The sequence below is a fragment of the Nannobrachium achirus genome (genome assembly GCF_963921795.1).
Source record: "Nannobrachium achirus genome assembly, chromosome: 10".
Classification (NCBI taxonomy): domain Eukaryota; kingdom Metazoa; phylum Chordata; class Actinopteri; order Myctophiformes; family Myctophidae; genus Nannobrachium; species Nannobrachium achirus.
The window spans coordinates 42168730-42192878 of record NC_137819.1 but is presented as its reverse complement, the minus strand read 5'-3'; the positions used below and the strand labels follow the sequence as shown (position 1 = coordinate 42192878).

Here is a 24149-nt window from a genome sequence, read left to right as displayed (position 1 = left end):
CTGATGTGGTCCTCAGTGTGTCAACAACCAACCAGTGGTGGAAAAAGTACTCACACATGTTACTTAAGTAAAAGTGTCAATACTGCAATACAGAAATACTCTTATTACAAGTGAAAGTCTGGATTTCAAAATGTATTTGAGTAAAAGTACAAAATGTTTGAAAATGGCCGATCTACAAGCTTGTGGATCGGCTATTTTCAAACGTAGTAGGGCTGTGAATCTTTGGGTATCTCACGATTCGATTCAGAGTCGATTCTTGGGGTCACGATTTTTTTCGATTCTTTCAAATCCGAACGATTCTAATTCAGAAACGATTATTTTCCGATTTAAAAACGATTCTCTATTCAAAACAATTCTCTATTCAATTCGTATATCAGGATCTACTCCAGTCTGCTGGCATAAAAGCAGAGTACATTTACGTAGCTTTTATAATTGTAAAGGTTTTATCTTTTAATTGCAATAATGTAAAGACACAACGGTAAATCCAAGACAACATGTCTGATTTATTCATGCTTGCACACATTCTTTTAACGTGGACAAACACAACATAATATCTAATACATTATTGTAATAAAAATCATAAAATAAAAATCATATCTAATAAATAATATCTAATAAAAAAATAGATTTTTGGAAAATGAGAATCGATTCTGAATCTTACCATGTTAGAAACACGATTCGAATTCGAATAGATTTTTTCCTGCACCCCTAAAACATAGTATATGTTGCTGAAACGCATGACTAAGTCAGTGTATCCACAACGTATAACTTAGACTTATGTTGTTCTGTGAATCATTAGCCAGCCGAAGAGGTTTTCATTGAGGATACAATTATACATGTAATATTGTCTAATTATTGGGATCATTCTTAAAAATGGGTCATGTTTAAATCTATGAATTCTGCAGACAACAGCAACCATTAATGCTTGTCCTGCATTGTTGTTAGCATCATGGTGACATGACATTCAAGGTAAAAATTAACGGGTACCATTATTAAATCTGTCAGGAATATCTTACTTTTTAAACATATTCACCAAAACTAAATGTGGTTTTACAACACACACAAAGAAATGGTAGACTGTTGCGTAGGAGACTAATGCATGCATACAGAACTGAATGTATACAGAACAAATGGAAAGACTCCTGCACACTCTATTCTTAAAATTGAAACCTTTATTAAAGAGAAGGAAACAACATTTACATAAATGATATCTTTTGGTTTAAAAAAATATAAGGCCCACGTCATGTACACGCCATACATGTACATGGCGACTTAACGTAGCCAAGGAACAAGAGTGAAAGTCTGAGGCTTTCCTAGAGTTCAACCACTATGCCATAATATCTAAGGTCCACTCCACTGCCTGAGCAACAAGCCGTCTGAGACAGGCACGGACTAGATGCAGAGATAGATGCTTTATTGTATTTGCGGAAATGCATTTTGAACCAAGGAGCCATCAGGATACAGAAATATAAATAAAATCCACAGATCACGCAAAAGCAGTGAGAGTGAAAAACAGAGGCCACCAGTCATTATCCTGGCATTAGCCAGGCCGATACATTATCGGTGGAAAGTGTGAGTGAATCCACGTTATCAGTCTAGCTAATGCCAGGCTAGCCTGTCACAGCCCAAGAGGCATCACATTATATTTTATGCACAGAACTGAGATGGGGCCTGTTTGCTCAGAAGTCCTATGCTTGTCCTCTCCTCCACGTCATCAGTGCCCATAAAAGGGCCTTTCTGTGTGGAGTTTGCAAGTTCTCCCTGTGTCCCCTGGGGTAGGTACCCTCACAAAAACATGCAATAATGTTTTTATTGCAGCTTTGACCTAATCCACCATCCTGCTTTCTTGAATTACACCATCAACTTTCATCGCCAGTGCTGACCAGAGTCAAGGCCTCAATTCCATAAAGTCTCACAAAGTGTGGGATTGGTACCTGGAGTATCTGTATGCCCTCTTTGAGTGCCTTAAGCAGTTTTGCGTCACACGCAGCATCGTCACACGCAGACAAGCGACCAGGGAAGCAAGGACCAGCTGGACTAGGTTAACAACCCAACTTCAGCAAGGGTGAAACCATGACCCCACTGCAGAAAGGACTACTGCCCGATTTTGAGGTCTGATGCCAGCCCAGATTTTGATAGAGTCCTACAAAACTTTTATTTAAAAGGTTTTGTAAATATGGCCATTCCAGGACTTGCTGCCATTCCGACATCCCCCCATTCAGAGACACTAACCCCTATGGAAGTTCTGCCCCAATTAGAAGTCAAAGTCAGAATGGCAGCATGTCTGAATGGAGAGCGGCCCCCGCAAGACCCGTCCAGTTCATTAGTCAGAACTACACACTGGGCAGGAGCTACAGCGTACAATCTATTAATGAGGAATATCCAGGAGACGAGTGAAACCTCTACTTCAAACTCTGCCAGCTGTGAACCCACGGAGACCAGAAAGAGGAGCACGTCTGTCAGCAGTAGAACAGTGCGCGATGATGCCAAGAGGAAAGCCATGGTTTCCTTGGAGGACAAAACCGTGTCCCCTCCATTCCACAGACGAATAAACCTCGCCTCTTGCTGGCCAGTTTGTTTGCTTTTAGCATTGCCTCGTTATCCCTTCACAATCTCGACTCTACTGATGAGTTTGTGCTGGCACAACAGAATTTGTTTTCTCCACTAACATTCAGGGAGAGACACTATTCGGATAGAAGAGTTGCCATCTGCAACCTGTAGCTACAGGATCTAGTGCAGAAGCAGTGTGTGATCCTGAATGGCTTCGTAAAATAAAGTGAACTTTTGTTATCTTAAGCCTGCCCAACTGTTGAGTCTGTCACACTGGGTTTTCCTTGCCTGACAGCACGGCGTGGGTTCGAATCCTGATCCCGACAAACTTTGCTGCACGTCACTCCCCGTCTCTCCCTGTTTCCTGTCCATCTATACTGTGCACTATCAATAACGGCAGAAAAGCACTGCAGCACTGCTTCTAAATAGAGAACTAAATTGTGGTTCCTGAGACGTGACACATTTTTTGTGAAAATAGTATTTCTGTAGCCATCTTCTATATCTATCAATATAGAAGATGGTATATTGTGGATGTGTGAGCTCTCGTCTCATGCACCTACCAGCACCACACTACATCATCATACCTCATACTAAAAGGACTTCCATGTAAACAAGCTGTAAGCTTTCTTTTTGCGTTATCCTGTTGATTATGGTGGGTCAATCAAGAGGACATGACCTCAGACGTTAAGGAGTGCGTGGGAAAACCCTAATGAATGTCGTCCCATAGAGATGATGGTGCCGTCTCAGGCTTACCAAAGAGATGGAGAGGGCGGTGTGTGCTCAGGGACGGGGAAGGCGTTTTTGTGAGTGGTCCGAGTAGGCCTCAGCCTACTGTACATGGCTAGTCCTGTGCATCACAGGAGCCGGGACAGACGAATGCAGAGGAGAGATACACTGGAGCAGCTCAGATAATGTTTACCTGTATGTATTTGCCCCCCCGACATTTCTTAGATCTTTCCTTATTTATTTAAGGAAATATTTTGAAATAATAATTGAAAACAAAAAGGCATATTTACTTGCGACCCACAAATGGGTCCCGACCCAGTGTTTGGGAACCACTGGTCTATAAAATATGACTTTTATGACTTATTGGTGGTGCATTCTCATTGATATCGATCACAAAGCTTTAATTCTTTAAAATGTTGACAACCCAGAAAGCTGATATATTACCAGCAAGCATGATTTTGTGTAATATACTGTATATCAGAGGTTGTTTGTTAAATTGTATCCACTGTGTGTGTGTGTGTGTGTGTGTGTGTGTGTGTGTGTGTGTGTGTGTGTGTGTGTGTGTGTGTGTGTGTGTGTGCAGTGCCGCATTCAGACATGATACTCGATTGTCTGCGGCAGCTATAAAGACAGCCATGTTATACACAACACAAGGAGATGAAAACAATTATTACAAGCTTTTCTCAAAATATTCTGGAAAACTCAAGTCGAGTAGTGTCTTGTACACTACTCGACTTGAGTTTTCCAGAATATTTTGAGAAGCTGAGCTAGAATTTGGGCCTCCAACCCACGTATATAAATATGCAGGAATCTCCAGCACATTAAAGTTTACCTGTAAAACATTATTATAAATTCTTTTCATGGGCACACGCATTGCTACACACAAACTAAATGAAAAGACTTCCGCACATAAGTTGCAAACTTTGGCACTTGTACACACCGTAAGGGTCCATTCGGAGCTCTGGTGGTCCCCAGACCCGACATTGAGAACCAGTGCTAGAAGACATAGTGCCTTGTTCACTCAATCCAACAAAAGAAACGTCTCTGTGTCACAGACCATTGGGGGCCAGAAGTGGAGTTTCAAAAGTGTCAATTCAGCCACAGGCAGCCTGGTGTTGAACACTGGCGACATCTACTGGTTTAAATCAGCCACTGATCCTGGTCTTGATCTGTTCCCTCCATGTCCACCTACACACAAAACACCAATACAACACAAATCACTTTTTATAATCGTTGCTGTCTGGAAGAACCTCATCTCCATATTTAACTTTTTTCACCCCTCGTAATTTACGTCGTACTTGATCATACTACAGCGTCACACAAAAGCATCAAAAGAAGCAGATACAGGCTCCTACTTTTTTTTTTTTGTCATGAAATGTTTTAGTCGACTCAATATCTACAGTTGAATGTGTCGACAAAAAATGTATTTTGGCGGGCCTTGAAGGCGGTGACTTGGTTGCATGCTGAAAATAGCCGGCCCACAAGCTCACAACGCGTTGCAGCGTTGTTTTAGTTCTACTGGATCTCTTCTCCACTAGTCTCCCCCTAACTTTTATTTGTGGACGAATATATATTTAGTCTTAGTTTTGGTCATCATAGCTCGAGCTCTGATGATAGCACACACCTCGTTGATCTCTCCGTCGTCAGGAGACTCGTTGTAGTCGTTCATCTCGTCCATGTCCTGCATGTCCTCCTCGTCTTCCGAGTCCTCCTCACTGTCCTCCTCGTCCTCGTCATCCTCCTCCTCCTCCTCGTCAAACGTCTGCTGCGAGGCACAACAACGTGCAACGAACAGAGATTATGGTGGATGTTGAAATACATCAGTGGTTTTCAACCTTTTTCCAGGTTCATAGGTCCATATTTATTCAGCATTTGAGCCACAGACCACCATTTGATGAGATTTAGCCTCTCAGACCCAATACCTAGAATATTTTGTTGTCGTTGGATAACATTGTGTCCACAATTCCATGCTGTATTGATGTGATACCATAGGAGAGATAAATAACAGGCATACTAAAATAAAATTCCTCTACATTCTCTGTCTTGAGTGTTAAATCGCTCTTTTTTTGTCAAAGATCACATCTCACAATATAAAGGGCAATGATCTCTCCTATTTGATGGAGGAACCGGGAGTGGGGTAGCATTTTTTTTTTTTCAACTGCTTTTCTCTACAGTCGTTTGTTTGGCCGTGTGGCATAGGATTCTGGTTGTTAATGTTATATGTGCTCTTTGTACCATAATTATTTTATATTCTTATGTGTCGTGTTAATGTCAGGGTTTGTTTTTTGTGTTTTATTTTTATTTTAGTATATTGTATATTTTTTTTGTTTTGTCTGAGATTTGAGTGTGGTCTTTTGTTGTATTGTATATGTTGTTTTGTATGTCTTTAAAAAAAACGAGAAAAAACCCAAAATAAACATATTGTTTAAAAAAAAAAGATCACGTCTCACCTAGACACAGGATCTGTCAAAAAATAAGTAATTACCTCAAAGGTTTGCTTCCCGATAGGCATGAGGTTGTTGTCCTTCTCAGCAATGCTCTGTAACTACAGTAAGACACAAAAAACAAACATTTTGTGAGTACTTGCCCATATATGTAGGCCCATATATGCAGAACTTGCCCTAGCCTCGTCGAACTTGCATCGCCGTGGTCGGGCAGAAACCTCTCATCTCCACTTTCTAACAAATTAACGCCCTACTTGATCACACTACAGCGTCACACAAAAGCATCAAAGTAGCAGATCCACAAGCTCGAAACGTGGTGCAAAGTGACATGTTTTGAGCTTTTCCGATCTGCTACTTTTGAATTTAAATTCTGCAAAGTAACAGTTTTGGACATATTGGTTTCTGCCAGACAGACAGAGACGATATACATAGTTAGTACATCTAGCTCAGTGGCTCCCAAACTTTTTTGCTTGGAGCCTCCCCTTCTCACATACTTGTAGATCCGCCATTTCTTTTTACTCCTCCTCTCTCTTTTCTTTCTTTTCTAGAAACAGCCAACGCGATAGGAGCTTGCACAACTTGCTGTTTTTTTTTATTTCTGTTTGGGCCCCAACCCTTTTGAATGTATGTAATCAGGGGGAGCAATAAGTGTGACAGGCCTAGCTCTTGTCTGTACCCAGGTTTGGTGTTGCTGTTCTTGCTGTTGAAGCTCGGTCTCGTCGACACAGGGCCGGTCCAGGTTGAACCATAGGGACTCAGTCATGCGAGGAAACAGGGAGGGAAACAGAGTGGACATCTCTGCCGTTCTGTGGAAACACAGGGGGAAACAGACACAATTATGACATTTTATTTGATGATTAAATTGTCAAACAATTGCGGCTATAAGGCTTCGTAAGCAAATGTTGAGCAGGGCAGATATGACAAATAACATACATATAGACTAGAGCGATAGTGAAGCTATTCGGGTGGTGCAGTGGTAAAGACCTGAATGACCCTGCCCACTAGAGGCTGTGGGTTCAAATCTACCACGGTGCAGCTGGCTTTGTCGGGTGTCTATACGAACACAATTGGCCCGTGTCTATTTCTACTTTTTTGAAAATATACAAAAACATGGGAAATTATTCATTATGATGTTTATGAGGGGGAAAAAATACTTTAACTATTTTATACAAGTAAGAAAGAAATAAAGAAAATAGATCTGCCATTTCAAAACATCTCTGGGAAAACTGAAAAATCTTTAACAATGCCACCATATCTTCCTAGGGTCGGTGGCCAAATGTAATTTGGCGGTAGGCCTACTTGAACTTGACATGAAAATGTTTGAAAACCACGGATTAGTATTTCAATGTGTTTCACAGAGAGAGCAGAATCATTTCCAGTCGGCATGAAAATCAATTATTAGATGTATTTGAGACAATAAGGACACGAATTTAAGAAGTTTGCGTAATGTACCCCACACTATACACGTAACGTAATACACTACAGCGTTGTGATCTAGCTATCCATATAATATTTAAGTGTACACTATACAGAATCATTAATAATCATAATGACCTAAACGTCATCCCAAAACAGTTTTAATCGGACAAAAGTATTCATTGCATAATATGTGCACGTGTAAGTTGATCAGGCTATTCGTTGACAGTGTGCCTTGAATGAAACTCAATTGTTGATGTTGTCGCAAAAACATGATTACCTTTGCGCTAGGTTACAGTGGTTTACAGTGGTTCAAATTAAGATAAAAACAATGTAGTCTAATTGCTTTTCGCAGTAAAGCCCTGTGCATTGTGCATTGTAGACTTACCTGTTTGTCAGTGTTCAGTCACACCGCTTTTTAAACTTTCTGATGTGGAAGAAAGAGGATGTAAACACAACTCCTATATCCGCTCAAATCCTGGTACAATTATCACGTGACATCGTCAGTCACGTGACAAATTCTCTCTCTCCCTCTAGCTCCCTCTGTCTGTAGCCTATGGTCTCTATCCCTCTCAGAAGCACACAACCAGAGATCATCAATGTCCCCGTACACAGACAAATGTCCTTAGAATAGTGTTCTGTTAACTGTCAAGCAACTACAATGTTTTATACAGGGTTTGTATACATTTGCAAATACTGTGCAGCTATTAATGTCCATGCACTGATAGCCTTGCAATAAGTATAGGAACAGATACCAGCTGCTATGCTCGTGTCGTGCACCTTTTTGCTACTACTGCTACCCCCGTTTTTGTATTGCCCACAGCACAATGATAAAGGATGCTGGTCGTCAATGCATTGTGTCAATTATTTCAGTTTGGGCCCTAACCCTTTTGAATAAATGTAATCAGGGGGGGGGGTGTATGAACAAAATAAAATACAACTCAACTGCAATCCAAATATGAAATGAAGTACAGCTAAAAATTCTTACTGAAAGAAATATGAACAATCAGGGTTAAATATGAGTACACTTGGCATAGCTGTAGAAAGGTGCTGAAATTGATGCATCTGGCAGCACCATCACCGTGGAGTTTATCCTTTGCTGCCCCCTGCTGTACATTGAACAAGGTGCATGTCCACAGGTGAAGAGTCCTAGCTGAGCTTACTTTTAAGTCCCAACAGTTCTCTCTGCAAGTTCTGCTCCACTTTGACTGACACGCTGCACAGAGGAGAGGCTTGCACGCACCACAGTCCAGTGTGTCTGTCTTCAGGGTGGAATCAATGGAGAAAAAACACAGAAGTGTGCAAAGAAAGACCTTTACTCCGACGTTGCATTCGTCCGACTGCCCCCATTATTAATAACCCTCTCTCTAAACCTAACCACACGCCATGTAGTCGGAGTTATTATGAGACGTCGGACTGACATAACTCCGACTGTTACTGCTAGTAACATCTCAAAGACTGAAAAGGTTACGGGAACATTTTACTAAATTGTATTCTGCTGTAAGTAGCATGTGAGGGTTCTTTTCAAATCCATTGCAAGCATTTGTTTTGCACAGAAAACACTCCTTGGGCTAAAAACACTAATCACAATGTGTGAAAAGAGACTTGTTCAAATGGTGATAAGTGTGAAATTTGGTACAAATCATCTTTGAAGAAACTGGGCCACTCTTAAATCAAAGATGGCTCAAGCTGTGCTGCTTAATGAGTTGGTGGTGCCCAGAATCTAACCCAGGCCCTTGCTCCAAAGGCGAGAGCTCTACCAACTGAGCTACCCAGCACATATGCTCATCACTGTGACCGTTCTGGGATTTGTAGTCCTGGGATCACTCACGGTTGCAGGAGAGCAGCATCAAGCGTAAACCACAGAAAAAGCTGTTTGACGACTTAAGTCGTCCTTGGCGGTGAGCCGTTCAGAGTATGAATGATGATATTGGCAGTGAATGTGCCAAGTACACTTCCCATCTCTGCGTATCGCAATAGGAAATAGAGAACAGGTTAATCATCAGAACAAAGACACAGAGAGTGAAATAAAATGCCACTTTATTGTTCAGCCGTTGTCATAACCATGTCTCCAAAAGCACAGCAGGACTACAACTGGTTCATCATCAACCTATAGCTACCGTTGATAGCACATAAAACTTGGTTTTATCAAGACCACCAACAGTGGTAGCATAAGTGACTTTTTTTCTATATCAGACATCCAATGAGAGCATACAAAATAGTTGTTAACCTACCAGTGATACAGTATATAAAACACTTGACTCTAGATTTATCCCCCCCGCGCCCACCCTCAATTTGACCCCCGTGCCTCCCCCCTCTTAGAACATTTGACAACAGACGTATTTTCTTTATGCTTTAACAAGCATATATTAAGAATGCATAAGTCTCCATTGTTGAGATTATATATATATAAAAAAAACTACACAATGATACACTTTTTAAGTCAGAGTACGATTCAAATGATTAGTGTTCTACACATTCGGCCATAAACAAAAAAAAAGAAAAGAAAAAAAAAACATTGTATAATAACCACTATAACTTAACACTACATGACATACGTTTAAAAAAAAGAAAGACAAGAAAAAAAAAAAGAGATTACAAATGATTGGCAAATGAAAAGAGAATGAACTGATGGCGTAATGCCAAGGCAAGCTGGGTCAGTACCATAACTGAAAATGAGTAATACAAAAAATAAAATAAAAAATAGAGTAAGAAAAAACAGTAAGAAACAAAAACAATAATGATAAGAATACAGGCAAGGCTAAAACATATGTGATTCCATCTTTTTAAGATCCAAACTCTCATGTGCACGCATTCCGTCTTCAGGCAACCTGCTCCATAACCACCACTGTGTGTTTCCACGCCTCTTACTAATGCCTTATAAACCCCCCCATCCCACACACACTGCTCCAACTTGCTTCCAACCTTCCCCATGGTAACCATCTTCCACGTGTTCATGTGTCAGGCACTTCCTAAGATCCCTCCCTCTCCGTCACCTTCAGCTAATCACCACCGCAGCTTCAGACGATACAGGCCAATCACAATGCAGGTTCTATGGGAATACACCTGGCAAAGGGAACACAAAGGATGGGGGGATTAATTGACAAGGAGAAAGAGTATAATAAATAATCTACATATGACCCCATTTGGGAGAATGATCTTTGAATGATCATACAATTTTTTAGGCCTATCCACATCTTTCCAACGTCCCATCGTGCATTACGCAGGTGTGCGGCAGCTACCGGGGCTGCAGCCGAGTGTGATCTACAAGCTCAAAGGTTGCATCTGAGACGCAAGCTTGTACATCAGCTGTTCTACGGAAGTGTCCCACAGATAATGCTACAGTAAATTCTCGTGGAAACAGGTGGATATTAATGAATCTCTTTAGCTAGTTGTAGTTATGAAAAATAATTTACACAATAGGCAGCAGATGAGTTTTTTGCTCATTTTAGGGGTCAATACAGATTTCTTCTTTTAATTCAGGATCGAAATCAAATTAGTTAATTTTCCTTATTATGGGAATCAATACTTAGCGAATGTCCTGGGCCAGTGGTTACAGTGATGGGACCAGTGGCTAGTACTAAATAGGGCTTTGTAATTCATAGAAACTAAATTCCATATAACTATTTGATCCGAGAAGCTTTTTTCCCTTTTTAATCAATGAGTGAGTTTAATATTTAAAATGTCCCATCCACTGGGCCAAGCAAAGAGGTCTTAATGGGCTTCTTCTCCCGCTGTGTGCACTGGGGTATGTTGTCTGGTGCAACGGTATGATCGGTACGCCTGAAATTTGTCCGGTGAGAAAGGTTCTGTGGTGCAAAAACTAAGTGTGATAAAAATCCTTTTATTTGCGTTATTTATCTGTAATTAATCGAAATTGATCAGTCCCAGCCCTAATAGTAATACATGGTTGTTGGGGGGACTGCCCCATAGGTCAAACTCCCGTTGGGTCGAACAGCGTCGGCAGGTTAGATAATCACCCGCGAGTGCCGGCAGGTTAGATAATAATCACCCGCGTCACGGTTACTGAGATTAGGGTTAGGCATAGTTTTACTGAGGTTAGGGTTAAGGTTAGGTTTTGGTGGTCTATCCAAAGGGTGTACAAGTTACCGGTCGTTGGTCCTTACCTATCCTACAGGTCGGTGTCGAACCAGGCCAGCTGGCTGCTGTCCATCAGGTCCTGGGTGTGGCCCAGGTCGGGCAGCGGGTCGGTGTGGTGGCCCAGGTCGGGCAGGGCGTCGGCGTGGTAGTCGGGCCCGTCCATCATGGGGTCCAGCAGGGAGTCCTGGCCGTAGGCGGCAGGGTAGGCCCGGTAGGCATCTGAACAGGAGGCGGCACAAAGGTCAAGCCATCAATACATCCAGTGTCTACAAACTTCTTATAAATCAGAACAGTTTACTGAAAAACCTATGTTGCTGCATATATCGTTGTCGGGTAGACATCTTTTATCTGCATTTTTTAAACTAAGTTTTGTAGTGAATTCACACCCTACTTGATCATACTACAGCGTCACACCAAAGTGTAAAAAGTAGCAGATCTGCAAGCTCCAAACGCGACAAAAAGCGATGCGTTTTAAGCTTGTAGATCTGCAACTTATGGGCCTTAAAATATATCACAGTTTTGGACATGGGAGGTTTCACCCGACAGGCGATAGCTACAATCTGAAATGAGACACTTTGTCGGTTTTAATGGCTTAAAATAAAAATGCTGTAAAAAAAAATAAAACTGAAACGGGTGGGGGAAGGTGTGTTTGAGGGCAGTTTTTAAGATTAGGATAAGGGCTGCTATGATCTGGGTCAGGACCTGAGAAGGCCAGGCCCAGTGCTTGGTCCTGGGGACCACCAGGACTTTAGCATTGCTAGACCAGAGAGTGTGATAGGAAGGGACACAATGTTGAAGGATGTAGGTTGAGGCAGCGAGCTAGGTCGTCATGGGCCTTGTATGTGCCCAGTAGAATTTAAGTGTATTCAGTTTCACAGGGAGCCACTCAAGGACATAGCACTGGTGACAAAGTCGCACATAACTATTGTTTCCTCTTTAATGACACCAAGATCTTGTATGCTGATGGACAGCACAATGCAACCTTGCGTTGCGGCTGAGAAGGAAGTTTGACAGGAAAGTGAAAGTCTGATATGATATCTGATGTGGCTCTGGGTTTCCCCCTTCATGACGCTTATGGGAGAGAAATTAAAAAGAAAAACACGCTTCAGGGTTGTGATGTCATTTGCACCGGCAGATGGATAAGTGTGGCGTCAACAACACTCACCGTCTTGTCGGTAGGCCAGAGGGTCTCCCTGAGCCCCCATATCCAGACCCAGGTCTCCAGTCTGTAAAAAATAAAACACATCACAGATGAGCAAAGACACATTGCATGTGGATACTGTACATTTGAGAGATCAGTGAGTGTGTACCTCGTTCCAGGCCATGGGCTCGGTTCTGAACAGAGAGCTGGTCAACTCCACAGACAGGCGTTTCTTGTAGTCCTGGGGTTTGTCCTCAGACATACGGAATAGAACGGCTGCCGCGTAGGTGGCTATGGGAGAACACACACAAGACACGATTCAACAAATGTAGCTGTACTCTACTCAATTGTGCGCGAGTGTTGTGCAACAAAATTAGCCGACCTACAAGCACACGTCGCACTGAATGCCCTGCTCACATTGCAAGATATCGGGGGACAATGGGTGTCAGGAGGGTTGGCATTCCGTACCAAAGCTTAGATAAAGAGCACTTGAAGTGTGTTTAGGGTGCAGATGTGTCTAGAATGTGTGCGTTCAAGGGAGTGGTGGTGTCGTCATCACTTACCCACGCCCTCGTTGCGGGAGTGCAGGAGCTCGGTCAGTGGTGCGGTGGCTCCTTCGGCTTCGATGGCCTCGGCAGCCTCCTTGTCCTGGGCCAGCTCACACAGCACGCCAGCTGCCACGCGCTGGATGTTCTCCACTGGAGAGTACAGCAACTGAACCACAGAGAAACAATGGACGCAATGAAGAGACACAGCCAATGAATGAGAAGGATGAAATAAACACAGGAAGAAAGAGGCAGATTTCTTACCAATGTTTACCGGTAATATAAAACTTGGACATACCTGGACAAAGAGTGGAATGGTGTTGAGTCCTCTGATGACAATTCTGTTGTGGACGTCCCTGGCCAGGATGTGTAGAGCCCCTGTGCAGCCCTCCACAATCTCCTCCATGCGCACACCCTCCTGTGTGAGACACCAAACGTCAGCCAAAATGGACATCCAACTCCCAAATAGGGATGCCAGAAACTGATCAATAGTCTACTGCTAATATTCTACAACTATTTGATATTGGTACTTAAGAGACAGAGCCCTCAGTACCCTCCACTACTTCTCCAACGTTTGAGAGAGCGATCATGATACCACCCAAATTTACAACATGGGAAAGTTCTCATTCTACTGCTGTGCCACCAAAATGTGGAATGCTGGTTTCTATAAAACAAATGGCGAGAAAAATCAGGGGTCCAGAAAAACTAGGGGACCATAAGGGGAGGTAAATCCCTTTTGTAGATAGTGTTTACATTAGTTTAGTGTTAATTTTGTATGCCATGTTGATGAATTAAATGCATAGAACCACAATGGAAACAAGTCCCCAGGACCTTTTAGCCTTCATGTCTTACAGTACTACATGCCATTTACTTTTCTGACTAATAAAATATTCAATAGAAAGTTTAAAAAACAGTGGAGTTTGAGCTCCCGTACCACAAACTGCTGCTGGTTGCCTCCCATGCTGGTGCGCCTCTGGGTGTCCTGGTGGGCCCTGACCAGGAGCTGGACCAATCGGGGAATGGCTCCCTGTTCCCGCAGAGCGCTGTGATTGGCCGGGCAAAGGGCCAGATTGCGGATCAGACCGACTGTGGCCTATAACAAGTTGGAAAATAAGATTAAACTTTGTAAATTAACCGACAGTGTAAACTTAACAATGACCATGACATTCATTACCATATATTATCCATCAATAATATAACTACACACAAGGCTTGAGTCATTTGCTTAGACTACTTATCGTTACATTTTCCACACAGTACAATTAAAAGATGAACAATGTTTTGTCTTGATTCACTGAAATCAGACTGTTGAACGAACCCCACAAGTAAGATGCAATAGGCAAAAATAACATCACGCAAGATCTGCCATTGTCAGTGTTCCACAGCAAGTCAAAGTCAGGCTTTTTACCTTGATGAGTGGCCAGTGAGAGGGTGGATGCAGCAGCTTGACCACCACGGGCAGGCCGTAGTGCAGGCGCACAGCATTCTGGGCCATCTCAGCGTCCTGGTGGCGGGAGGTCAGGTGACGCAGGGCACAGACCGCCGGCTCTGTGATGTCCTCCCTGTCGCCAGCACGCAGGACTGTACGCACCAGGGCCTCGATGCCACCAACCTGAAAAAACATGCCCCAGTCAGGGATGCAACATTAGACTGATTGGGACACTGATGTGGACAACTCCAATGTGTTTAACAGAGGACTCAAACTATGGTTGAAATTAAATCACATGAAAGTTTAAAGTGGAATGATTACATCAGCTACTTACGCTTCACAAGTTAATGTATAAGGTATGTTTAATGTAGACGTGTCATTCTATTAAATTGGCACTGGTGCTATCTACACTTTAAACAATGCATCTGGTTCGGCAAATGTGATTGTCAAACAAATAAACATTACACAACGGGATCAAGAAGTGTAGTCAGAGAAGACACTCTGGGCAGCCATGATAGGCGACTTGGAATAAAATTATTTTAAAATCCAACAAATCCAATATCTGATTGGATGGGTGTACACTACAAATACCGATACCAGTTATACTGGCCTGGGGCGCAGTCTAGAGAAAATAAAACATAGGACAAGACAAAGAAGACTAGGACCAAGAACTCAGGCATACTGTCAGTCACGACAGTATAGTAGAAACTAAAAGCCACAACAAGTGAACCTAGTCCTCTACAGTGAAAAGGTGGGTCATGTTTACAAGTCCCTAGGGTGGGGGTAGCTTTAATCCTCAAAGGAGTTTGTTCCACAGTGTCTGTGCCAACACAGCAAAGGCACGGTCGACCTTCCTTACTGTGCTAGACCATTTTGATTCATTTATCAACGGTTTGCTAACAGTACAGAGGTACAGAGTCTTCAAATACAACCGACTGTCAGATCTGAGTGACCTGATAAAGCAAGACACCACAACGTGCCAGTGTGAGATGTGTGTGTCATCATATGTACCTGGCAGACCATCAGCTTGTTGCTGTAGTTGTTGCAGGTGAGGTTGGACAGGATGCCAGCAGCACACGTCACCACATTGATGTCATCACTGCCCAGCAGCTGAACCAGAGTCCCAAGAAGACCCTCCATTCCCTCCTAGAAACACAGAATCAATGTGGGAACAAAATGTTAGGAGTGTCATTTCATGGGACGTTTTGTGCCATTACCTCAGCCGTGTTTGTACAAAAACTGGATGTTTTCAAAATAGGTCTACAAGCTCACAAGGCATCAGATGTGACAGTGAGCGTGTAGAACATCCATTTTCACTATTCATCGTACAACCACGTTTAGTGTATACGGCTTAAGTGTTCTACCTGTTTGGTGGCAGCATCCGACAGATTCCTGAGGGTCCAGAGGCAGTTCTGGACCAGTCGTTGGCTGGGGTCTGTCAGGTGGAGCCCCAGTGCCTGCATGCCACCTACACACAGCGCACAAGATGCTTGTGTTCTTATAAAAATGCAATGCACATCATAACTGACAAGGTGATGCTGTGTGGTTACTGAAGAATAATGCACAATGTGCCAATTGAAAAAAGGCTAATTACACATCACTCTACAAGAATGCATTGTATTGATCATCTCAGGATATCCCTGATACATTATGGCCACCAACTGGCCACCAACTAACAATTATCAGAAATATATTGATATATAAATGTCTGTGATGACGCCTTGAGTTTACACACAATAAAAGAAAGCACTCCTACTATACTGTAGCTACCGTTAATGGACTATGTATACGTTTAGTAAATGAATACATACCAGCCTCCACGATGGCAGGCTTGTTGCTGGAGCAGACAGAGAGAACCTTGAGCACCCTGCTGGTGGTCCACAGAAGTTTCTCATAAGTGAAGGTCCTCATGATGTTGACCAGGGCCTGAGGGCCACCACTGGCAAGGATGATCAACTAGAGAAGACAAACAGAGTGTTAGTGCAGTCACAGCCATGCGAGCGTTCGCTGCCCCTTTGCAGGGATTAAAGCAAATCTAAAATGTCAAGTGTTTCATAAACAATTATCACAATATGTAAGATTGTTTGATAGCTACACAGCCAACCAAGTTGAAGAAATTACAGACTGAAAGTTTTAAACTTTGTCCTTTTGAAATATCAGATCAATTAGGGGTATCTGGATGATAATGACTAAAACACAAGTGGTCAAACTAGCAATAGAATACACACTCAATTTTAAACCGACCAATAACTGAAAATAGGCCATCTACAAGCTCTTATCTGTCGCTTAATCAAAAAAAGTAATCGATTGGCAAGTAAATAATCAATAGCTGCAGCCCTCGTTGCTGGTGGTGACAGTGAGGTGATACAGGTTGTGCAGAGGCCGCTATGCAAAATGGGTAGATGCGCTTCGCACTACGCGTGTTATGGGGCTGGAGAGACACCACCAACATGCAAATGCCCGCCTCCACAGAGTGAGAGAGAACTTGGTACCAACCTTGCTCTCCTGGTTGCCATAAGCCAGGATCTGCAGGCAGTCGGTAGTAATGGCGAGGAACTTGACGTTGGTGTTGGCCAACAGTGCCACCATCTTCTGCAGACCGCCGGCCAGGCGCACGGCCATCTTGGCGCCCTCCTGGTGCAGTAGCAGGTTGTGGAGGGTGGTGATGGCGTAGAACAGGACACTGTCCACCGGTGACCTGATTATTAGGGATGGATATGAAAATTAGACTCATTTATTGTGGCAAAATAATTTTGATCAATGATGGTACTGCGATACGCTTAAAAATGTTAAACTTTTGTTGACCCCTATTCTGGGGGGCACGTTTGCAACAAATAGCAGATTTCCAAGTTTGTAGATCTACAGTTCTTGGCAAATCGATTTTTTGTTATTGTGAAATAATAACGTACCAAATGCACCCCTTTACAGGTCAATTTTATAGTATAGAGGGTTTAAAGTGTTATGACATGCAAAAAAAGAAGAAAAAAAAAAGGTAAATCAGGCTCCGTTTGGCTCATATTATTGATCACGTCACAGAGCGCCTGTACCGTCTTAAAGTGGTGCTGTACTGAATTTGCAGCTTTTACAAAAGTGAATTCAGTAGTGTATGACGGAGGACAATTTCACAATAAAATGAAAATCTCCAATAGGATTGTTTTTTTAATCACAAGATTATCATCCCACGGTCCCACCCCTAAAATGATGACACCTGGAGACCCCCCCCAATTTACAACCTCAGGTTTCAGCAGTAGTGTTTTTCACCATGTCAGTGTGAAGCTTAAGCCCTCTAGACTGGGTATACAGGACAGAGTTGGCCCTGTACTTGGACCTTGGAGGCTGTAGATAACTAAAGACTTTATTATAAGTACTCCCATCAGATCAAAACTCCAAAGAGGCAGACGTGATTTGTTCATTTAACATTGTGTGGATCATCTCCTTGTGGTTGGGCAGAGGTCAAGTCCAAGTAAAGTTTGGATAATCCTTCACCTATAAGAGTTTCTCAGTCTCTTCACCTTACAAGGATTCCCACTGCATCTTTATATAGCTACTGCATCTCAATAACCACTTTAAAAAAACCTGAACTGCATATTTCAGACACATTTTTAGCCATGTACACAATGAAAGGAACATTCCCAACAAGCACATTTGAGCACATTTCCTTAAAATCTGTGCTTGATCATGTAAGGACATCCGTGCAGAGTTGCACACCATAGTCTTTCCTCAATACAACTCTGAATGTGACTTCAGATTAATGCTTTTAACACTATGATCACAAAACTGAAACAAGATGAAAGGACTATGTTCCATCTAGAGACCTGTGCACTAGAGGTCTTCATGGGTCCCAAACCCAAATGGACCCACCTATTATTGGGAATATGAGATCTGATACCCAGGCAGCACAGAGAGATGTCGGACCGTACCGGTACAAAACCTGTGGCCCCAAAATGACTGAATGCCAATGTTATTATTAAGAGTTGTATAAGACTTCTTTCTTACCTAAACACGCCATCCTGGGTGCTGCTGCTGTCAACAGCGCCCCTGGTCACAACAGGTCTCAGACCAGTCAGTCAATGCGGACAGTTTGTAAATATAAATACATCCATATAAACTTTTTAGTTCTTCTTTGGCTAGCCAAAACATTTTTTGTCCACGTTTCTCTTTCAGGCTATTATAATCTGCTTTGAAGTTATCATTGCAGAGCATAACAGTGACACACTGACAACTCCATTGTGAACCATTAACCCACACGTTGCATTAATATCTACAATCTTTGATATAACTGCCCAGTGCCGCGAATTCTACTTCTAAACCAACTTTATTTCACCATCAAGGCATCAGATTACATTCTCCATCATCATGTAGTGCCATCTTGTGGTGTGATCTTTGTTTGCACGTAGCCCTGGGCCTCGGCTCAATCGGGTATCAATGTAACCACCGATCTCACTGTCAGAGACCCGGGACATACGGTAGCGGCTCCAGACCAGTGCCGGGTCGGATCCCGGGTAATGTTGGGTCTCGGACCTACTCAAAGACCTCTACTGTGCACACTACAAAAAAAAAGGCACAACACCATGGCTTGTTGCTCCAAAGGTTCGACAACTTGCCCGATACTATAGCCATTAGAAATATCAACACAACCGAGATGCAGCTTTTGTCAAAAGCCCATTGGTCTCCAAACTGTTTTCCCATGCTGCACAGGCACTCCAAACAAAAATGGCGTCATTAATCTCACCCCAGCATCTTGACGAGGGCAGGGATGCCCCCGGACTTGAAGATGGCGAGCAGCCCCTCGCGGTGGTGGGAGAGGTTGTGCAGGGTGCCGGCGGAGCAGCGGGCCGTCTCCACGTCTCCAGTGTTCTGCATGGCGCGCACCACGGCTGACACCATCTGGGGGGAGCGCATCAGGGCGTGGCGCGACGCCTCCTTCTTGGACAGCTGGTGAACCATCACTGCAGCCTTGTTCACCACAACCTGTCGGAGAGAGATGGTGTTGCATAGTCAACGGTCATACGCCAAGGTTTATAGTATAAACCAGTGTATAGACTTTCTAGAGTGGCAACCGTAACTGCGGTGTGTGTGGCTGTGTGCCGACACCACAGCTACATGTCAGCTCTCTGGAAAAATGGTCCAAGTAGTCCCCCACCGTTTCCCATGAATCCATTTTCTAGATTTGAAAGAGATTTTCTTTGGTTAAAGTAAGTGTTAAATAGCTCTATATTCTGCATAGCTACAGATTGTTCAGTAACCAGAGTCTGATGTCTCTCCAGATCAGAAAATGTATTCTCAGTTTGAGATACCAATGTTATCCTATCAGGATAGAGAACTCAGTCATGATACAGATTAACCAAGGGAAATTGGAAGAAATGAGCAGGGGAAGAAATTGGAACACTATAAAATGAAGCTGATGAATGGGTACACTCTCCTGACTAGAAAAAGTATTTGTTTATTAAAGAGCTGGAGAGACAGGTAGACCCCTGTGACTGAACAACGATCAGAATATAGTGCTTTAATCTTTTCTTTAAATATATCACTTATCTTACCTTTAAATAAAATATTACATTTTGCCCATTTTGTTTTGTGTTCAATAAGACAAAGGATGTGACTGCAGCATATGGCCGTTTGTGTTTTCATCCCAATTCAACGTTTGTGTTTTCATCCCAATTCAACGTGAGCTCAGACAAGACAATCCGTTTCACTCGTGTGTCGGTGCACCAACCTGGTCCTCGTCGTTGAGCAGCTTGGTGAGCTCAGGAATGGCGCGCGTGGCCAGCTCTGCGTCGTCCTGGTAGTTGATGAGGTTGACCACGGCGTGCTTCAGCATCTGGGAGGGCTCGGCCAGGCGCTGCACCGCCGTAGGGTGAGCCGCGTCCAGCTGAGTGGGCGGGATCTGGATGCCCTCCTCCAGTGTCTCGGGGAACATAGCGGCGCGGACGCGCTGTGCCCGGGTCATGGCGTAGCCCTCCATGTCTGGCAAAGATTATATTACAGACAGGGTTATCACTACATACTGTATAAGCTTATTGAATTCTAAAGAGGACTTGGACTGATCATTGCGAATTTAAAGCAGGTAATGGCATCTGCTTGGGGTTTGTGTGCGAGAGACGGCCACACAATGCATACCTGGAGCCTCGGGAGTGAAGGGCTGGTTGAACTCCCAGTCGTAGAGCCCGGGGTCATCCTCCTCTGCGTCCGGGTTGCCCTTGCCGCTCAGGGATGGTGCTGTGGTGGTCACGCCAGACTGGATGCCAGAGTCCAGGTAAGACTGCTGCTGCCACTGGGTCACTGCAGCCTTACTGTCCCCCATGGCCATGTCCAACTCCATCAAATCAGCTACATGGTGGGGAAAGGGGATGGTGAGGTAGGAAAGAAGAAAATAATCATAGGAATTTAGTTGAAAAATCTAAAGCTTTAATGTGTGTGCAAATATAGGGCCCCATTTAATACTTCATTGTATCAGGGGTAAAAATAGATTCACAAGCTCACACGAGATTTTACTTAAATTAATTGGATTAACTGTTGCACACCTAGTTTTAGTACTTAGTCAGAAATGTAAACCGCAGGTGCTACAGTAAGACATTAAGGCTAAAAGAATAACAAAAAAGGTCCTGGGGAAAAAGTATTTCCCCTGTATTCAATTCATCAACACTATGATATTTTAATTGTTGTGTATGAGACGTAACAAATAAAAATCATGAAACACATCTATGCAACTAGGTAGCGCATTTGTTAGCAAACATCTCACTTATTTGCTATAGCCAGGTGTTCCGTTTTAAGTAGGGTGTGTGTACATCAAATATTATTTAAATGAATCAAACAGAGCTTTTATCCTCAACTTCAAAAGAAACCAAGTTGGCTAAAGTATGCTCACTTCGGGCTAGAGAAAGATATTAATTCCACTTTTGTGTACTTTGAGCTTACCTGAACACACGTTTGATATATTCATAAAAACACAGATGGCGTATTAAGCGTAATTAAAGTATTTTTCAGAAATGTAAACACACCCGAATTTCTACGGAATGCACTGGGAGATCAAAGGGTCCCAAGTATTTTTTTTTCATACTCACACTGGGTAGCCATTGTTCTCGCTTGCCCTCAGTCCGCACAGCTTCGAAGTCTGTGTGTAAAAGAAAATTAATTCACATGTGAGTGAGAGCGGTGTCTCTAATCGTGTTTGCCAAGGCAAACCTAAATGTTTATACATTTCACATCCACAGGGCTCAGACTGAATAGCCCCAATGTAGTCTTCTGAGGCTTCAGTCAAATCCTCAGTGTTATTTATCCATTCCTACACTCACAAGCATTACAAAAATGCACTTGAAGCATTATTTTAACCAGTATGTTAATGCTTGTAGACCTGGAATGCATCTGTGTCACTTTAGATTTTAACCACATTAAACATTATTTTACACCTTAGCAAGCAGAACTTTTAGATCTTCTATTTTTGGAAACTATCATGAAAATTCGAGCAAATCTTTCAATATTTTTAAAGCAAACATTTCTTCGCTTCTGGGTGGTCCCTGGAACAAAATATTTCGGGATGGGGGTCCGCGGTTAAATGCTTATAATTCCAGGTGTCCTTGACATTAAAAATTAAATTGAGAACCACTGACATAGAAAAACTTTTTTTTTCAGATTAACTGGGTTACAAAAACATCTGCAATGGTTGGAGGTGGTCCAACCCCAACTAACTGGGTAGGACAGGAGTCACAGGACACCAAACTGTTTGCCAAGTAGTACTGTCTGAAGCTCATACGCACAATGTCTCCCCCGCCCAAGCAGAGATTCCCTCTTGGAAGAAGCAAAAAGGAAATTTGGTCTCCCACGCAGGGCATCCAAATCCCAGATAAGGACAAAAAAAAAAAAAAAAAAAAATTACAGGTCACCGTCACCGCTTTAAACAAACCAAGGATTTTGCCAACTAACTTTAACCAGCTCCCTCAGGTATAGAATTGTCTCAATTATGTCTTGTGTGCTGATGCTCAACTTGATAACGTGATAATATAATATATTTTGTCAAAGTGGTACATGGCATAAAAAAATAAAAAAATAAACTATACACGGCTAAGAAAAAGTTCACGTTTAAAACCACACAAAGGCATCTATGAGTCCAAGGATAAAGCCTTGTTAAAATAATTCCCCTTTTTAAAGAGACAAAACGGACCTGTAAAAGGGGTCACATTTGTACCCTCTCGAGACTTTTAATGCGTACCTGTCCTGTGCCAACAGTTCTCCCAGACTGATCTCAACTACGGTAACCAAGTTTGCTTGTGTTTTGCTCGGTAAAACGCAACCTCTCTGAAGGGGAAATGCCAGCGTCTCTCCACCACCTCAGCAGCAGCAGCACGGTCGCAGAGAGTAGAAGAGGAGCGGGGCGGTGGGTATTTCCAGGCCAACAACGTGAATACAATTCACCATTCAGCGGCACAGAAAAAAAAAACATCAAAGGCATATTTGTCCCCCTCCCCCCACCAACAGCTCCACCACGGCCAAGTTCCCACCTCGCTACTAGCTTGGGTTTCCACAGAGAAAAAAAACCCCAAGTTAAGCCCCCTCAAATCACTTCCACTCCTCGCTCTTAACTTAATTATAATACTATTTTGATGAACCTGGTAATGGTTGAGTTAATTCACCCATCATCACCTCCAGACAAGACTAATGTTTTAACCACTTCTTAAGACGATAAAACAAACATGATAATAGCAGACCTTAAAGCTCATGTCGTGAGCTGGTAGATGGGTTATTGAAAATAAACCCCATATACAATGATGCCCCAAGCAGGGACGCAAGGTTAACTGGTTATAATTCAACATTGAACGTTATCCTACGTTAGCAAAGCTAACAGGTTGGCTAGCTAACCCCGCTAGCCGACGCTAAGCTCCCCGTTCAGCTAGCTTTCAACTAGCTAACATAAACAAACACTGGGGCTGCTTCCACCGACTCACATGAGAGCAACACGGCTCTAGAAAGGCGAAGAGGGGCCGACAACACGTATCTTTTAGAATCACTTTATTTTCAGTATTTTACATACACGCTCCAATCAAACGATGTTTTAGGGGATAAAAAAAATGTAATATTGGTTGTGTTAGCTTAGCAAAGCTAGCTCGTTGTGAAAAGTAGATCCAGAAGCTGCTGCCTGCCACCCCGGAGCCCCACAGCGGACAAACGACGGTTTTTTTCCCCCACGACACCCCGACTTCTTTGATTAAAAAAACAAACGCCGCCAGTGAGACAACGACATAAAACTCGACTCGTGTTGCTTAGCTTACCAGTGTCGAGCGGCCGCCTCCGTCTTGGTTGTCAGGGTTGATTGTCCTCTTTTCTCCGGGGTTTTAAAGCGGGGAGGGAAAAAAAGCAAGCTGAGGAGGAGGTGAGCTGAACCACCCGTTGAAAAGATACGGTCCGTCCGCCCAGCCGCACCACACCTGCTGCTGCTCCGCCTGAACTGAACGGAGAACTGACTGGGATCCCTCCGCTGCTCGCGACGTCAAGATGGCGAATGTGGAGAAAAAAAGGTTCTGCCGCACTCGGTTAATATAGGGCCCTCAGTGTTTCCCAAGCAGTGGGCCGGGGACCCATTTGTGGGTCACAGACCAATTTTTGTGGGTCACTACTCGAGTAATTTTTTTTATTTTACTACATTTAAAAATAATTATATATAGGTCTATATTTCAAAAGATGGAAAATCTTTTGAATTTGGATTTGGGTCCCGGGAAAATGTGTAATTTCTCTTTTTGGTCTTGGGCTATAAAGTTTGGCTATAAAGTTTGGGGACTGATAGTGGGTAGGTACTGTTTTCC

The 24149-nt window shown here is 43.0% G+C and overlaps 2 protein-coding genes across 3 annotated transcripts; both read right to left on the bottom strand.

The window, feature by feature from the left end:
- Nucleotides 1-4058: 4058 nt before the first annotated feature.
- anapc15 (anaphase promoting complex subunit 15) lies at nucleotides 4059-7617 on the bottom strand. Of its 2 annotated transcripts, none has more exons than XM_080734802.1 (5): nucleotides 7525-7617; nucleotides 6397-6526; nucleotides 5762-5821; nucleotides 4901-5041; nucleotides 4059-4464 (listed from the first exon to the last, which is right to left on the bottom strand). In XM_080734802.1, exons 2-5 carry the CDS (start codon nucleotides 6514-6516, stop codon nucleotides 4417-4419), a joined length of 369 nt encoding a protein of 122 aa, XP_080590928.1. In that variant the 5' UTR covers nucleotides 6517-6526; nucleotides 7525-7617; the 3' UTR covers nucleotides 4059-4416. The 2 variants fall into 2 exon arrangements, with proteins under 2 accessions (XP_080590928.1, XP_080590929.1); XM_080734803.1 differs by having other exon boundaries at nucleotides 4901-5038.
- Nucleotides 7618-9457: 1840 nt separating this feature from the next.
- Nucleotides 9458-23788, bottom strand: LOC308293238 (catenin beta-1-like). The gene is made up of 17 exons (XM_080735673.1): nucleotides 23619-23788; nucleotides 21417-21466; nucleotides 20473-20682; nucleotides 20069-20319; nucleotides 19085-19323; nucleotides 16849-17050; nucleotides 16164-16308; nucleotides 15717-15820; nucleotides 15364-15498; nucleotides 14332-14535; nucleotides 13858-14016; nucleotides 13222-13341; nucleotides 12942-13092; nucleotides 12548-12669; nucleotides 12403-12463; nucleotides 11264-11456; nucleotides 9458-10202 (listed from the first exon to the last, which is right to left on the bottom strand). Exons 2-16 carry the CDS (start codon nucleotides 21427-21429, stop codon nucleotides 11269-11271), a joined length of 2304 nt encoding a protein of 767 aa, XP_080591799.1. The 5' UTR covers nucleotides 21430-21466; nucleotides 23619-23788; the 3' UTR covers nucleotides 9458-10202; nucleotides 11264-11268.
- Nucleotides 23789-24149: the final 361 nt, after the last annotated feature.